Genomic DNA, 16,484 nt, shown 5'->3' on the forward strand with positions numbered 1-16,484 from the left:
AAAAGATAGCCAAAGAAATGAAAAGACAAGTTACAGAATGGGAGAGTATACTTGCGTATCATGTATCTAAGAAACTGTATCCAAACTCCTAGACCTGGATACTACAAAGACAAATAATTCAATGAAAAAATAGGCCAAAGGTCTGAATAGGTGTTTTTCCAAAGGAGATATACAAATGGGCTGATACGTGTACAAAAAGATGCTCAACAGCTTTAGTCATTAGGGAAAAGCAAACCCAAACCACAAGGAGATGCCACTTTACACACTAGGATGGCTGAAATGAAAAAGGCAGACAATAACGAGTGTTGACCGAGATGTGGAGAAATCCCCCAACCTTGCTTTGCTGGTGGGAATGTAATATGGTGCAGCTGCTTAGGGAAACAGTTTGGCAGTTTCTCAAAAGTTAAATGTAAAGTTCCATATGACCTGGCAATTCCACTCCTAGGTATACACCCAGGAGGACTGAAAACATATGTCCACACAAAAATGTGCATATGAATGTTCATAGCAGCATCTTTCATTATAGCCAAAGAGTGGAAACAACCAACTATCAACTGATAGATGAATAAGCAAATATGGCACACCCACATAATGGATTATTATTCAGGCATAAAAAGAAATGGAAAGCTACAACATAGAAAGAACTTGAGAACATCATGCTAAATCAAAGAAGTCAGACACAAAAGGGCACACTGTGTCTGATTTCCTTTATAGGAAATGTCCAGAACAGGCAAATCCATAGAGACAGGAAATAAATTAATGGTTTCTGGGAGTTTGGGGGAAGCAGGCAATGGGGAATGACTATTAATGGGAACAGAGTTTCTTTTGGGGTGATAATAGTGATCTAGGATTAGTGGTCATGGTTGCATAACTCTGTGAATGCACTAAAAAATGGTGAATTTTGTATTGTGTGAAGTAAATATTAGTGAATTATTAAGACAAAAGTCACCACCATGGTTTTCTGGGACCTGGGGAAAAAAATCCTTTCACAGAGTTAGCAACACACAGCACTCTTGAGGAAACTTGTTTTCACAGATTCTTAGCTGCAGCTATTAAGTGGAGAGAACGTCGGGTATTAGCACCCTTTCACTATGACCATGAATTTCCTTTTTAAAGGAAGAACATTGGAAGAACACTCCATTCCCATCGTAAATTCACCCTGAAATGGGGCAAGGTGCCTATGCCTTCAATAATTTTACACCCTATTAAATTGAGGTTACCACATTCACAAATGCAAGCCGCAGATTGCAGTGATCATGTGGGTTGTAGAGATCACATTGTATTAACCTGAATTTTGACACGGAGGTCAAACCTCTCTGCACAAATGGTAAGCAGTGCCTTTGTGCCTTGATCCCCTCAACAAAAGATGAAGCTCCTTCCCTCTTTGATCCTCTTGAAGGGAGTACTCTGTCAGTCTCCTTAGCTGTAAAATGGAATAATAAAAAATGGAATGCTGTACAGAGGGCTCCCATGCAGAAGGGACATGTGTCAGGTTTGTGCTTTGTAATTGGCAGTGAGCAGCTGTGAGAAGGGTCTCTTGAGACAACCCAAATGGTGTCTGCATACTGGCTTTTCCTAAAAGCCTCTTAAATTAACAGGATGGGTAAGGAAAGTGCCTTACTCTCTCTCCAACCTTTCATTATTCCCTGGTATTATCTTAGAGCGCTATTTTTCAGGCAGTCGACTTGGGTGAGTGGCCAGCTACTTAAAGTCCTTGGCTGAGTGGCCAGCTACTTAAAGTCCATTTGTGCCTCCAGCTCCCAAGGTGCTTTTTGTGCTCTGGTTTTATTTCCACAGAAAGATGGAAAGATAAAAAATAAACAATCTTTTGGCTATATTACGATGACAGATTTTACCTAGTAGAAGGGTGGTGGCAAAAAGATTAGGGGAAAATGGACTGGAAGACTTCTTCAAGACTTGCTTTGGCTCTGGTTTTTGGCAGCCCAGCCAAGTGGAGCACCATTGTAGAATAAATCTGTCAGGTTAGTTTATTAGCTGTATTCCACTTGTTAGCACACCAAAGAAAAAAAATTACAGTTAGGTAGAATATTTGTTTTGGAACTATTTTCAAAAAAAAAAAATGAGAAACATGCAAAAATAATCCTGACAACTTTTATCCTAAACCACCATACAACAAATCCATTTTCATTATGTTAGGTGATTTACTACTTTCTTGTGTGCATGCATGCACACATGCATACAAATGTGGGAAATAAGAGGAATGCACATTCCGGTTTTATCTGGATCTTTCTTGAGGAGTGGCCACCATTTAGAGAAGAGTCAGCATGTATTTATGTGGCCCAGAGTGGTGGACACAGGCAGCATTTCTGGACTCAGCTTCAAGTTCTAACTCGTCAACTAACTAGTTGCTGCCCTTGAACACAGTGCATAACCATTCTGAACTTCGGTTTCTTCATCTGGAAAACGAGGATGAAGGTCTTCACCTCTCTGGTCATTGTGAGGATTAAATACTTCAGGAAAAAGGGGCTGGCATGGTCAATGCTAAGAAATATTAGCTGTTTCTATTTTGTTAATGATGATGTACGTGTGTGTTCCTTGTGTGAGTGAATAGTCCACCCTAAATTGCTTAGAACATAATTGAGCCAAAGCTTTACAGTATAACACATACAGAATACTTAGGATATGACAAATAGAGTAAGCCTTTAATGTTTAAAAAAAGTGAAATACTGGGGTGCTTGGGTGGCTCGGTGGGTTAAGCATCTGGCTCTTGACTTCAGTTCAGGTCATGATCTTACGGTCCAAGGGTTCAAGCCGCACATCGGGTTCTGCCTGGCTGTGCAGAGCCTGCTTGGGATTTTCTCTGCCTCTCCCCTGCTCGTGTGCTCTATGTCTCTCAAAATAAAGAAATAACCTTAAAAAGATGGAATATAAGTTCATTTGTTCTGCAGAGCTTCATTTGTTCTCTGGTTTCTAAGTGCAGCTCTGGGGGGGGTTGAAGGAAGAAAAGTACTAACATAGGAAGGAAGAAAATCAATCTGATGGACATGAATATAGCCACCAAACTAGCCTAGGGATTTCTTCAATGACACTACTCCATGGTTAACCTTCACTCATGCCATTTATTATTTGGGGGAACTGCTGCAAAGAGACCAGAAAGTGAATAGAATAATGATGTTTTTATGGCTCCTAATGTAGATTGTTATCGAAAATCTGTCAATTTTACTGGCAAGCCTTTGGCTCAAAAAATAAGATCTTCGTTTGTAATTTGCAGGCAGTGATAACTAAAATTATGAGAAGTAACTGGGAAATAAAAAAATAACTATGATGATAATTATCTTTCTCATTAAAAACAAGAGGCATTCTATTATCACTGGGATGTGCAATATACTCTTTTAACAGCTGCTGCTACTGAGCTACAACACATCCGAATACGAAGGCAAATACATTACTGATCACCCAAATGATGAAAAATAGGTACTGCTGAAAATGTGTGCAAAATGGAACAGAACAGAAACACAGCAGGATGTGCTGCCGGCCTCTGCAGACCAGAGCGAAACCACTTACAGCTACTTCAGGAATCGGTCTCAGCTTTTCTCCCGAGATTTCCTTTAGGGACGTTTTGTTTATTGAAGTTGGTACTTGATGGGCTGGTAGGTCCTTTGCTTTGATAACAGCATCTGGAGTTTTCTGAGAGGATTCACTTCTTCTGGGGGGAGAACGGCATGGTGTAGGCACCAAACTCGTTTGAAAGTCTTTTCTATCTATCTGCTTCGCCAAGGAATTCTGGCTTTCTGATGCTCTTGCTTCTGCGTAGACGCTTTTTAGAGGTCCTGTATCTGTCCGCCTTGTAGCCGTCCCCCGCGTGCTCTCTACTGTTAACTGAGTTAACCCTGAAGGGCTAGTTGTTGGGCCCAAGGAACCCTGGATACTGTAGCTACCCTACGTAGGGGAACAAAGTGAAACTATTTTGAGCCAAAATTTATGGTGAAGAAGCTAGTGAGAACAGTTTTTAATAAGTTCACTTATTCTCTGAACAAAAGCAAAAGTATAGCTATCCTATTTTATTCTGCAATAAAAATATAAGTAACTAAAAACAGCAATGCAATGCAAATAGGTATAAATCGTTTGCTAAGATACCCTGCTAGATGGTATCTGGTCTTGATAAGGCATATAGGAAGTAGTCACCAAAATTATAGGCGTTTCAAGAAAGCATGTGAAAGAAGAGGATCCATAGGAAGTTACTTTAGAATTATATACTTTGACTTTCTAATAAGCTAAGTCCATGGGAAGAGAAAGAGCTAGAACTAATTTAGCTTATTTAGGCAGGGAAATGTTACTCTATCTAAAAACAAATTGGCCTATCAAAGTACCTTTTTCTTATACTATTGTAGAGAAGTTTTATTCTTCAAGAGCAACAGGTAATAAACATGTTTTGTGAAATATTTTTCTTACATGAAAATTTCAATTATAGCTATTTTTTTTCCATAAGACATGAGCATCATTAAATACAATTATTTGGAAAGCTAAAAAGGAAAGCAACATGAAATTTACAAGTATGTAGTTCTGGGGTTATCCCTGGGAAAGCAAAAATTAAAAATTTTAAATCTGAGAAAGGACGAACTGCAAACATAAAATCAATGGCTGTGAAAATAAATAATGGAAATGAGAAATTCAGGGCTATTTCATTTGGTAGATTTTTCTGCTATAAAATAAGAAATTTAAAAACAAACTAGTGCAGGGGCACCTGGGTGGTTCAGTCGGTTAAGTGTCCGACTTACGCTCAGGTCATGATCTCACTGTTCATGGGTTCGAGCCTCGAGTCAGGCTCTGTGCTGACAGCTCAGAGCCTGGAGCCTGCTTTGTATTGTGTCTACTCTCCCCCCCATCCCTGTTCACGCTCTGTCTCTCTCTCTCAAAAGTGAATAAACTTAAAATAATTTTTTTTAAAAACAAACTAGTGCAATCATTGCTTATACGTGCCATGGTAGACTTTTCCAATTTGTCTTATTTATTTAAGTATTTAAATTATGTAGGGGCACCTGGGTGGCTCAGTCGGTTAAGCCTCTGACTCTTGATTTTGGTTCAGGTCATGATCTCATGGTTTGTGGGTTCACCACATCGGGCTCTGAGCTGTGCAGCCTGCTTGGGATTCTGTCTCCCTCTCTCTCTGTCCCTTCCCCACTCACTATCTATCTCTCAAAATAAATAAAAGTAAACTTTAAATATGTGAATATGCAATAAATAGATATTAAACATGTAAATATGTAATAAAAGGATATTAAAATGATAAACTGAGGACAGAAAAAAAATCAATAAAAGCAGAGTACATTTTAAAGACATTATGTGATGTCTTAGAATATGTATCTTACATTCAGTTTCAGTAAGCTATTCCCTATTCTTCCATTTGTAGCCACAAAGAACCAAACATCTAGTTATTCCCCAAATTTGGTATTTTTTAATCTTTTTTTTTTGTTTTTAATTTATATATATATATATATAGAGAGAGAGAGAGAGAGAGCTTAAGCAGGGGAGGGGCAGAGGGAGAGAGAGAGAGAAGTGTGGATCCCAACCCTGGGATCATGACCTGAGACAAAATCAAGAGTCTCACACTCAACCATCTGAGCCACCCAGGTGACCCTGGAACAGATTTTAATTCAGTCTCGCTGCTAGATAGTGCTAACTCTTCTCTAACTTAAAAAAAAAACAAACAACAGGGGCACCTGAGTGGCTCAGTCGGTTGAGCGTCCGACTTTGGCTCAGGTCATGATCTCACAGTTGGTGGGTTTGAGCCCCTTGTTGGGCTCTGTGCTGATAGCTTAGAGCCTGGAGCCTGCTTTGGATTCTGTGTCTCCCTCTTTCTGCCCCTCCCCCACTCACACTCTGTCTCTTAAAAATGAATAAATGTTAAAAAAATAAAAAAAACAAAAAAAACAACTCTTGTTTAATTTTCTATAATTGTTATATACAATTGGCAGTGGGATTTCTTTGAACAAAAGACCCTCTACTAATTCATTTCCATCATATTTCAATAAATAATAAAAACATGTACCATCTATTTAAAACAGATTGGCCTTAAAAATAGGTTGGTTAAGCACAGAAGGTATAATTATGCATCTTTGGGCCACAATCTTTGGATCACTCTGGGATTCCATTTTGTATATGACATGGGCAGAAGTTAGGAGCTTTTGCAATAAAATATTTATTAAGCTCCTTCTATGAGGAAGGCATTTTCTAGGCACCATATAAGATACACAGGTAAGAACATGGGCACTGACCTCGGGAGGCACAAAGTCTTAAAGGCAAAAAAAGCATAAAGCAGAGAGATAGATACCTACAAAAGTAATAATTTCATAAGGTAGAAGGCAGTAAATATCATTCCAAAAGTTTCAGATGTACTATTATGAGAATTTAGAGGGATGCATCAAAAGTTAGATGTTTGCTACATCATTTTAAAAACACTTTAAAAATAAAATTATTATAAGAAGTCTATTTTTGCACCTGTGGGTGGGTCAGAGTACAGCCTTTTCTTCCCCCCCAGTAGTTTACTCAGGTGTAAAATTATTTCTTTTTGCTTGGCATGAGTGGTGATTACATACACAGAAATACTGATGAGCTGTGTATGGACATTCATCTCACATTTTCCCTAAGATATGCCCTGGTTGGGAGATGGGCTGAGGAGGACAGATTTAGCTGTATTCCCTGGTGAGCATTCTCCTGGTTGTACTGTATTTCCACGGTATTGTTTCTATGCTATTTTAAATATATGGAATAGATAAATAACTGGAGAATCTGGGCAGAGAGAAAAAGGCTTGCTTACTTTGGCTGCCCCAGAACCAATTCTGGTTTACCCCAGATTCTGAAAGGGAATTAGGATAAACGAGAAAGGCAAGAGATATAGGAGAATAATACTTTGATTTAAATTGGGTCGGCTTCTCTTTTAGGGAGGAAATAAATAGAGAATAAAACCTAGTAATGTATTTTCTAGGAGTGGTACACTGGCAAAGCCCTATTCCTTTCTTTAGCAACACTTTGATTTACTAAAATAGATGATATACATATAGATGATATTTATTGATTTCGTAAATGTAATACCTTTGGGCTCGACATGCTGTTTGATTAATTTTTTCTTATATAACATATGCATTTGTTATATGCATTAGAAGTTAGCTTACTACGACCTGATTGAAAAACAACCACTCTTTCCCCTTTGGTTTATCACTCAGCTACTGAAAACCTGTACAGCAATTGAATATAATTTGTCAGAGTGGTAAAGAAATTGTCATGCCATTTTCACATTCCAATCATCTGTTCATCTGTTTCTCAGAAGAACAAATACAAAATGCTTTTGATTTAACTTAATATATTTTTTTTAAAAGTCCCAAATCTCTTGAACCGTTTGTCTTCTGGGCTCAGAGGCATTTGTTTGTTAAATATTCAATCACGCCCCAGTGCTGGGAACATCAATAGAGTTTGCCTGATTAACTGTAGCACAGCATATGTACGCTGAAGATGAGAATGATTTCCCCAAGGACCAGCACTTCCTCTGCTGAACTATGTTTCTTAAAAGGACATGCAGATGGGCATTTGGACAATAATTTCTGGACGCACAGAATGGATTGTTCTTGCTGAGCTGTAATTTTAAAAAGATAATTTTAATGACTCTTGAGGGCCACCTACTTGGAGCAGATGGGACCCAGGCTCTTTGTATCAAAACTTTAATGTTGAGTGAGTCAGGATGGAACTCTGTTTTAGCCTTTGTGAAAGTGGATAATCATATTTATTTATATTTCAATTGATTTTTTAATTCAGCCCACCGTGAAAAAACATCTATAACATTTTTAAAAGTTCTATAAAAAAACATGTCTGCAATATTCCAAACACACCTTTGATGGCAGTTCTGAATTTGTAATTGAGGTGGAGCCAGCAGGAGTTTTTACTTTTGTCCAATGTTTTAGTGACTAAATGTATGAACTGACAGCATCTTTTAGTTGGGACATTAGCGCTAGCAGCCAATAGAGATGATATAGGTATATACTTCCATTGTCACCTAAAGAGCACAATTATTTACATAGATACAGTTAAAGACATGAGTCATAACAGAGTGAGGAAAATAATTTCTTCTTGGGGCACCTGGCTGGCTCAGTGGGAGGAGCATGTGACTCTTGGTCTCAGGGTCATGAGTTCGAGCCACACGCATGCAGAGATTACTTAAAACTAAAATCTTGGGGCACCTGGATGGCTCAGTTAGTTAAGTGTCCAACTCTTGATTTCTGCGCAGGTCAAGTTCCCACAGTTCGTGGGATGGAGCCCCATGTCAGGTTTTGCTCTGACAGCATGGAGCCTCCTTGGGATTCTCTCTCTCCTCTATCTCTGCTGCTCTCTCTCTCTCTCTCTCTCTCAAAATAAATAAATAAATAAAGATTTTAAAAAATCTTAAGGGGCACCTGGGTGGCTCAATTGGTTGAGTGTCCCACTCTTGGGTTTCGGCTTAGGTTGTGATCCCAAGGCTGTGGAATTGAGACCCTCATTAGGCTCCATGCTGAGTGTGGAGCCTGCCTGCAATCCTCTCTCTCTCTTTCTCTCTGTCCCCTCCCCCTCGCTCTTTCTCTCCTCTGCCCCTCATCCCCACTCGTGCTCTCTCTCTCTCTAATAAAAATAAATAAAATCTTAAAAAAAGATTATTATCTTCTTTGATGATAATAAGATTGACCACTCAAATGTATCTTAAAGGTCTTCACTAACAACCAGCCCCAAGAAGTATTTTTACTTCCACCTCTTGAATTTTACAGGAAACTATTAAAGTAATACAGTTCTCTCTGGGTGGCAAAGATAACTGATAGTGGTAACTTATAATGCATTTTACTAACTAGTTTATAAGGAAGTAAAACGAAAAGAAGATGTAAGTGTTTCTAACAGGTAATTAATCTGCAACATGCTTGATATTAAAAGGGGTTGGGGAAATTATTTTTGTAAATATCTTTACCTATAGCCAATGATGCTTCACAGACAAATCATAGCAGAAGTTAGAAGGACTCTACGGGATGGGCAAACACCATCATGTGAATATTTGGGGAAAATGATGAGACTCCTTTGTTTAAGACAGAAACATATTTTTCTATAAGTTAAGACTTCATGCTCTTTTAGCTGATAACAATTTAAAGATTTCTTGTGGAAACTCTATCCACAATCAAATATTTACCTGCAAGATGTTTATCTTTTAGCAAAAGTGGCATAATGATATTCTAAGCAGACGAGAGTTTTATAATGTTTTTACTTGCCTACAAAAATGAAGAACCAAGTCACAAGAACCAAGGGACCTGTGACTTCTGCAGAGAAGAAGAGAGCTTCAAAAGATAATAATAAAGACATATAGGGGCTCCTGGGTGGCTCAGTCAGGTAAGCGTCTGACTTCAGCTCAGGTCATGATTTCTCCATTCATGAGTTTGAGCCCTGCATAGGGCTCTGTGCTGACAGCTCAGAGCTTGGAGCCTGCTTTGGATTCTGTGTCTCCCTCTCTCTCTCTAGCCCCCACCACCCCCTGCTTGTGCTCTGTCTCTCTGTCTCTCAGTCTCTCAAAGGTGAATAAATGTTAAAAAAAAATTCTAAAGATAATAGTAAAGACATATAGATGTGAACAGCCTTAAAAAGTTTCTCATGCAAATTAAGTATTAAATTTGCCTAGTAGGTTTACAGAATATGTTATGTTGTAATTCATAATATACAGGAATAAAAATGCAAGGCCATATATTCAAAATAGAGGCCTTCCATTTTTTCCCCAACACATACATTGACATTTAAAAGTTTTTAAAGGCTACACAGAATTATAAGCAGCCTCAAATGGAGTAAATATTCTTTCTATTTTGTGTATGCATGTGTGTGTGAGAAAGTAATTCAAATTCATTAGTTAAGTGCACAGGGGTGAATGTTTTGTAGACGAACTCAGAAATCTAAACTATCAGGAAAAAAATAGAACGAAACAGCTTAACTGCTGAGTGTTAACAAAAAAGTACCTTGAAAGCAAAAATAATGGGAAAGCTGACAGGGAGGACTAAAAGGGTCCTTTTACGCCGTTGTTGGTGAATTTGTTCTCTGCAGCCCTCTATGGAGTTAGATGGGGAGAAGATCTGGAAGCTTCCGCTAATTTGAGTTCTCTAAGTAGTCAGTCTACATAATTCATGTCCAACTATGGATAATTTTTTGGTTTAATGTTCCAATTTGGATTGTGATACAGGACAAATTACCTGGCCTTGCAAGTATCTACTTTAGTGTGTGATACACAGCCAGAGTTTTGGGGAAAAAAATGATGGTATTTCCAAATGAAAAATTAAGTTAGGGGAGTAATAAAATATTAATATAAAGCTAACTATCTCAAGTTGTAAACCAGGCGTATACTCAAAGCCACGTTGGGAATAATGGCATAAAATACAATGTAGAGATGATAACAGTAACAGGCTTTTTTTCCTTTCAGATGCTGCAATAGTGTGAAAGGAGCTTTCAAGGATAATTCACTTTACATGGTAGTCTTGATTTTATAGCTATATATTTCCATAGTGTGCTTTTCAAATAAGAAGTACAAACTCAAAATTAATTGAGTATCAGAAATATTAGTATACATGGCTGCCTAGGGAATAAAATATATAGTACAGCAAAGAGAAGAGCATATGCAAAAAAAGAAAACTTATAATTTTGAGGCTCTCACACTAATGAAGATCTCAGATGTGAATTAATGAATAGGCACTTAAATTACAAAATCAATATATCACTGAAAGCTTATTTTAATTAGCCTTTACTATTGTATGTGTACTTTCCCTCTAGCTATCATAATAACACGATTTGATTTTGCTTAGTTTACATACTACTGAATATACCTAATTTCCCTTTAAAAATACTCAATGGTCTACCATCAAATAAAGTCTTTTAACTACAAGTTACAAACCTAAAGCATAGTAAGTAAGTAATTATACTCATTTTTCCACCGTTATTTATAACATAACATTGTTTTCCTTAAGTATAATTATGTTACTCTAAGGATATAACGTTCTCAAATAATTCAACTAATATAGTAAGGATGCCTAAACTAACCGAACTGATTTTTCTTCGAAGACTATATGTAAATAAACATTTGAAATATGTAATCCAATTTCCCATTGACTTACACAATTAATAAATGGGAGAAGTAATCCTACAGAAAAAGAAATGACCAAAAAAGCCCCAAACAAAACAATTTGATAAAGAAGGGATCATCACAAATTCTAGAACTCATTTAAATACAACCCGACATTTTTGTTGGTCATGTTTTCTATTTTAGTTTGTGTCTTGTTCTTGCCTCTAACAACAAACCCTAAAGCCTGTATATGACAAGGCTTCTGCCCTTCTCTCTGGCTGCCACTGTTAGCAGGCTCCCACTAAAGGTGGGCCAGGACCAGTGTTAGCAATGAGATGGTCCGAGTATAGGCTCTAGCCGTATGCTACTGGTCATTTTGATGGTCATGGCACAGGGGTGACTAGATAGCTATGCCTCTCAGAGCTTGGGTAATGCATGATACATTTATTTTCGATTTTGTATAGTTGGTAATTAGCATATGTCTGCATAATAAACAATGAAAAATGTAAGGAGTAGCTAATAGCAAAAGAAAGCACATAAAGTGATAACAAGTTAAAATATTCAGAACTAGTATTCATTTTCCCATGAAGCTCTATTGCTTCTTGTCAAGACTTTTCCTTCATACAGACAGAAGAGGTAAGTTCCTCATGTCGTGATATTTAAAGGGCAGTTTCCCATAAAACTTCTCTCAAAGTTTTCCAGGGAAGGAACTAATAATTCCCACCTGCCATGAAATTTCCACCATTACAGGAATTCTTTTGGTTTAGGTAAGAAAGATGGTGCTGTGCACATGGGAAAAGGATGGGCTATCGTGTTAATGAAATGATATTAATTAACTTATCAGACTAGCCAATTAAGACTGCAGAAGAATTGACAGCTGGGATGGAGGAGATACTAGATGCTGAAGGCAAATCTCTATTTTATAATTTTTATACCTTAACGTTATTCAGGGTGAAAGGGACAAAGACGTCCTGAGCACAATTTGATATGCTGGCATCAAATATAGTATTTATGCAAAAAGGGATTTATAGTAGGTTTGTTTGGTATGACTAATAGTTTCACCACACTCAGAAGCACATATTATAGAAAAAGGATTCCCCCATGCACTTTGCTATGGAAACTCATTAAAAGTTGCAAAACACCATAGTTACTGCCTGAATACTCTCATCACATTCTCAACTGGCTCTGAAGGTAGGAGCTCTGAACCTAACCTGCATGCTACTGTCCGAATGGGGATCCTTGAGTTATAACTTGAAAAAAAATTTTTTTTGTAAGCATACACAAAATTTTTTTCTAATTATTATTATATAAGCATTATATTACATATAATCTAATATATTTATATTTATAAATATATTTATTATATAATTTATTAGATATAATAATTATTATATAACTTTAATATAGAAATGATTTGTATAATTTCTCTAAACCGTAACTTGACTGTAATCTGCTTTTAAGATAATTATTTTTCACAGAAAATATGAATGCCTATCATTAGAGCACAAAACTAAAGGAACTTCACAAATAAATTCATTTTATACGGGGAAAAAGAGTTACTGGATTAAGTTTTAAGCAAATGTTTCAGAACTACTTTCCATTTGGTCTATAACGAGTTGTTTTTTTTTTAAACTTTATGTGAATTTACCAATTTGTAAGATATGTTTGTATTCTAAATAACCGCAAACAGAAAACCCTGGGTAAGGCAAGTCCCAGCACTAATCCATGATTCATTATCTAGACTTTAATTGGCACAACTCTTGAAATTCTGGGACCATATGGAAAATAATGAGTCCTAATAGGTCTAAGGTGGAGAGATGGCAGGGGAGTAAGGAAGCCAGAAAACTGTCAATTCGGAATGCTTGGCCACTGCAGCACAATTCCCCCAGAGAGCCAGAACAACGTGTTCTCAATGTCTTACTGGTCTCGCCATCATACAACTAAACTGCGTGTTACTTCTCATTCTGTGAGGCAAAAATTAAAGCAAAAAAAAAAAACAACCCCAAAACTGGTTTCCATAATTAAAAATGAAATTGGCTGACTGCTAATAAAAAAGGCAGCAATTTAGAGTTACCATAACAACCTGAGGCAACTGTTGACTGACACTGAAATCTGCTGCATTTTTATAAATAGCAGTTGATTTCTCCTCTTTCATTTCAACTGGTTTTAGCGCTCATTGGAGCTAATGCAACAACTGCGTTTTAAAACGACTGCACTTATCAAGCGGTGTTACCTCTTCGCTGCTGTCACCGCCATAAAAATCATCCTCCGATTCAGTGTCTCTCCTTGTCACACTGGTATCCTCTTTTAGATCCAAAATAAATGGGCACCCCTCTGGGGACAGAGTTTGAGTTTTTCCATGAGGTGCTGATCGCGGTCTTGATGAAAAAGTGAAAATGTTCTTTGGAACAGCCTGGGTTTTCTCTGCCAGTTGGTCACGTTCACTTTCCTTGCTGGCTTCTAGCCACAGGTGTGAAGCGTGGCGGGAGTCCTCATCTAGAAGGAGAGACTGTCTGCTGGACGCCAAATGGGAAATGTGATCATTTTCAGGAAATATCCACTCATCTGACATTTGAAAAAGATGACAAAAATTAGAGGAGTGTTCCAGAAGTGTTATATTAGGCAGGTGGTTAGTTCAAAATTTCTTGTGTTGAAACAGGGATTTATTAAATAATGTAGAAGTCAAGGAATGCAATCTATCCACATCCTGCTGTAACAGGATAACCTGCTGTTATCCTGTAACCTGCTAAACATTTAAGCCTACAGCTATGGGCAACTCATTTGCACTTTCTCTCCATCTGAGTTGAAGTACCGGCCGGGAAATTTATAAGTCTGAAATAATTATCACCTGTCTTGCAGCAAGCTCTTTATAGCACAGCCTCATCAATTTGATATTCCAGGGGGGAGGAAATCTTCCAAATTTAAAAGCGTTTGAGTAACTAATATCTTCTTTTACCTGTAGGAGGGCAGGGCATTTAACACGTTTCTTTAAATAAAATATCTGGGCATTGTTCAGATTATAAATCATGGAGGAGAGGAAACCATGAAGAGGTTAACAGGCTTTTCTTTTCCCTTTCACTGACTGAAGCGGGGGCAATTCATAGACTAAACTGAATAGACTTTTCAAGTAATAGTAAATCCACAGAAATACTTGTTAATGTGACTGGTGATTTCTGCTGGTGAAAAAGTTCTTTATGTTTAACTATAGGAGGGAATGTTTTCATACAAAAATCTTTTTGCACAACATTGTTTTTGTTAAAAATACTGAATACTACACCACTGAGATACATTTATATCAAAACTTTAAAAAATCTTTTAAAAAGTAGAGTTGATGTACAATGTCACATTAGTTTCAGGTGTATAACATAGTTTAATCTTTTATGTAACACTGAGGTAGATTTTTATAGCTATGATCCAGGCAAATTGGAACAAATATTTACAATGAATATCATTAAAAGCATGCTTATTTTCTTTAGAATGATGGCAGGAAAAAGTCACATTTTCTCAACTTAGTCTATTTTCCTTAAAATTTACTTTTTTCCCTCCTACATTATGTCAATGGTGAAAATCTTACAAAAATCTGCGTTCAGCAGAACCAAAATGTGGACATGGTCATTTTATCCTGACTCTGGAATCTGGCTACATTTATCTTCACAAGGAAAGTAACCAAGATTTGCTGACTTGAAACTCTAAAGCCTACATCAGGAAACCAACAAAGAAAAGACCTTTAATAAAAATAACATTAATGGCACAAATGAAATTGTATTCAGCATAATGTATTCACTGGTTGTGTAACTTAGCACTATCATTATATAACATAACTTGCCTATAGAAAGAGTAACAAATGTACATTTCTTAGGGAACTCCTACAAGGGACAAGGCTTTCACATTTTCTGTAGGTAAATGGCCAACAGCAGGCTGAATCTATGTCATCAGACCACATTCACAGGGCATGTGGAGACTCCTGGGTCAGTGTGCCGTGAGCAGGTGTAATAAACAGATTCACTGGGCTGTCCTCTTTGGGACAGCAAAGTCTTTCGCGTGGTGCTAAGAACATAGCACATGCTTTGTAAACTCTGTAGATGCTTTATTAATAAGTAAATGTTGAAAAAGATTTAAAAAAAACCTAACGTGTTGCATTACATACATGGATCCGTAAAGAAAATTGGAGGAAAAGATACTGGGAATCTTCATTATGTAATTAAACAACGTGCATGACCTATTGCCAAACATATTATTAACTGTCAAAAAGTCAAAGTCAAAGGAGTGTTTTTACACCAAACGGACTCTAATTATCTCACCGCCACATGCTTTTTTGGAATTTGTAGTTTTACCTCAAAGTATTTCCATATCAATTGTAATGAATAATTTGGTGTGTTTTCTTAGGAAAATATGTAAATTACTGTGTAATCACAATATTGCAGCAAACAAGATAAATGCAAGAATGATCACCTAAACATCTAATTAGTTTTTCTACACAGTCAGATTTATGCTAGAGACACTAATTGCGCCTAACATTTTAATGAAGGTTTCAACATTGCATAAATAAGACTGACAAACTACAAACAATTTTCATTTATTTTCCCTTTTCCCTTGCTCAGAACAATTCGCCTTTGTAAAAGTACCACACACCTGCTAGGCAAGATATGTTGATGGGCTCAATGTGCTAGACTCCAACCATCTCCATTATAAAGAGGATGGGGGACTTGTAACAATAGGTAATCTTTGGGGATGGTGATGATGTCATGTTAAAACTTTGGAGTTTCAAACTTTCCTTCTGATGCATTGAAACTTGAACATAAAAATACCCTTTCATCCCTCAAAGTCTGACATGCAAGTGGGGTTAAAAGGAGATTTATGAAAAATGATAGATTTTTAGCAAGCGACTGAATCACAACTTTTCAAAATGACTGGGTTTGAAATGTTCGACATACTTAGATTTTATTCATTATTAACGATTCTGGGGTGCCAACCTGCTTGATCAGGAGACTGTGGTGCTGGAGAGCTTGGGTTCATCTCTGCTTTCTGTTGGGACACACTGTTGAGGGGGGTTGTCGCTTTATCTTCATTCCTGTTATTTCCTGAAGAACAGCCTTTATTGGAATAAATATTTTCCACTATGTTATTTTTGATTTTTTAAAAAAGTTATTTTCAAAGAACACTATTAACATGGGGTACTTTTCTACATGACTATTGAAAAGCACATCAGAGGTGACAATACAGATTATATGCAGTTTTTTTTTTCTTTTCCACTAGAATGTTTTAAAGATGAACTCAGCTGCATTTTTGTAGCGGTTCATCTTTAAACTCCTTGATATTTGCATGGGGGACATTTTAGATTTAAGTTTTACAATATGTAATAAAAGGAATTCCAAAACCCGTATCATTTTTAAAAGGTCTATATTTTCCCCTTTGGTTC

General features: G+C 37.0%; 1 protein-coding gene across 24 annotated transcripts in view; it reads right to left on the reverse strand.

Annotated features, from left to right (window-relative positions):
• CFAP20DC (CFAP20 domain containing) overlaps positions 1–16,484 on the reverse strand; it is a 239,585-nt gene that overhangs the window by 73,615 nt on the left and 149,486 nt on the right. For 18 of the 24 annotated variants that reach the window (XR_009609729.3, XR_009609730.3, XR_009609728.3 and 15 more), the window contains 3 exons: positions 16,039–16,158; positions 13,299–13,630; positions 3,526–3,900 (listed from right to left, as the gene is read on the reverse strand). Coding sequence is in view for 20 of the 24 variants with exons in the window: in XM_060631448.3 (XP_060487431.3) it covers positions 3,526–3,900; positions 13,299–13,630; positions 16,039–16,158 (827 nt within the window). In the remaining 4 variants the exon portion in view is untranslated. Of the gene's footprint in view, positions 1–1,287; positions 1,424–3,525; positions 3,901–13,298; positions 13,631–13,913; positions 14,022–16,038; positions 16,159–16,484 lie in introns of those variants that run through there. The other 6 variants (XM_060631462.3, XM_060631457.3, XM_060631460.3 and 3 more) reach the window with 4 other exon arrangements.

Source organism: Panthera onca, chromosome A2 (genome assembly GCF_046562875.1).
Source record: "Panthera onca isolate mPanOnc1 chromosome A2, mPanOnc1 haplotype 2, whole genome shotgun sequence".
Taxonomy (NCBI): domain Eukaryota; kingdom Metazoa; phylum Chordata; class Mammalia; order Carnivora; family Felidae; genus Panthera; species Panthera onca.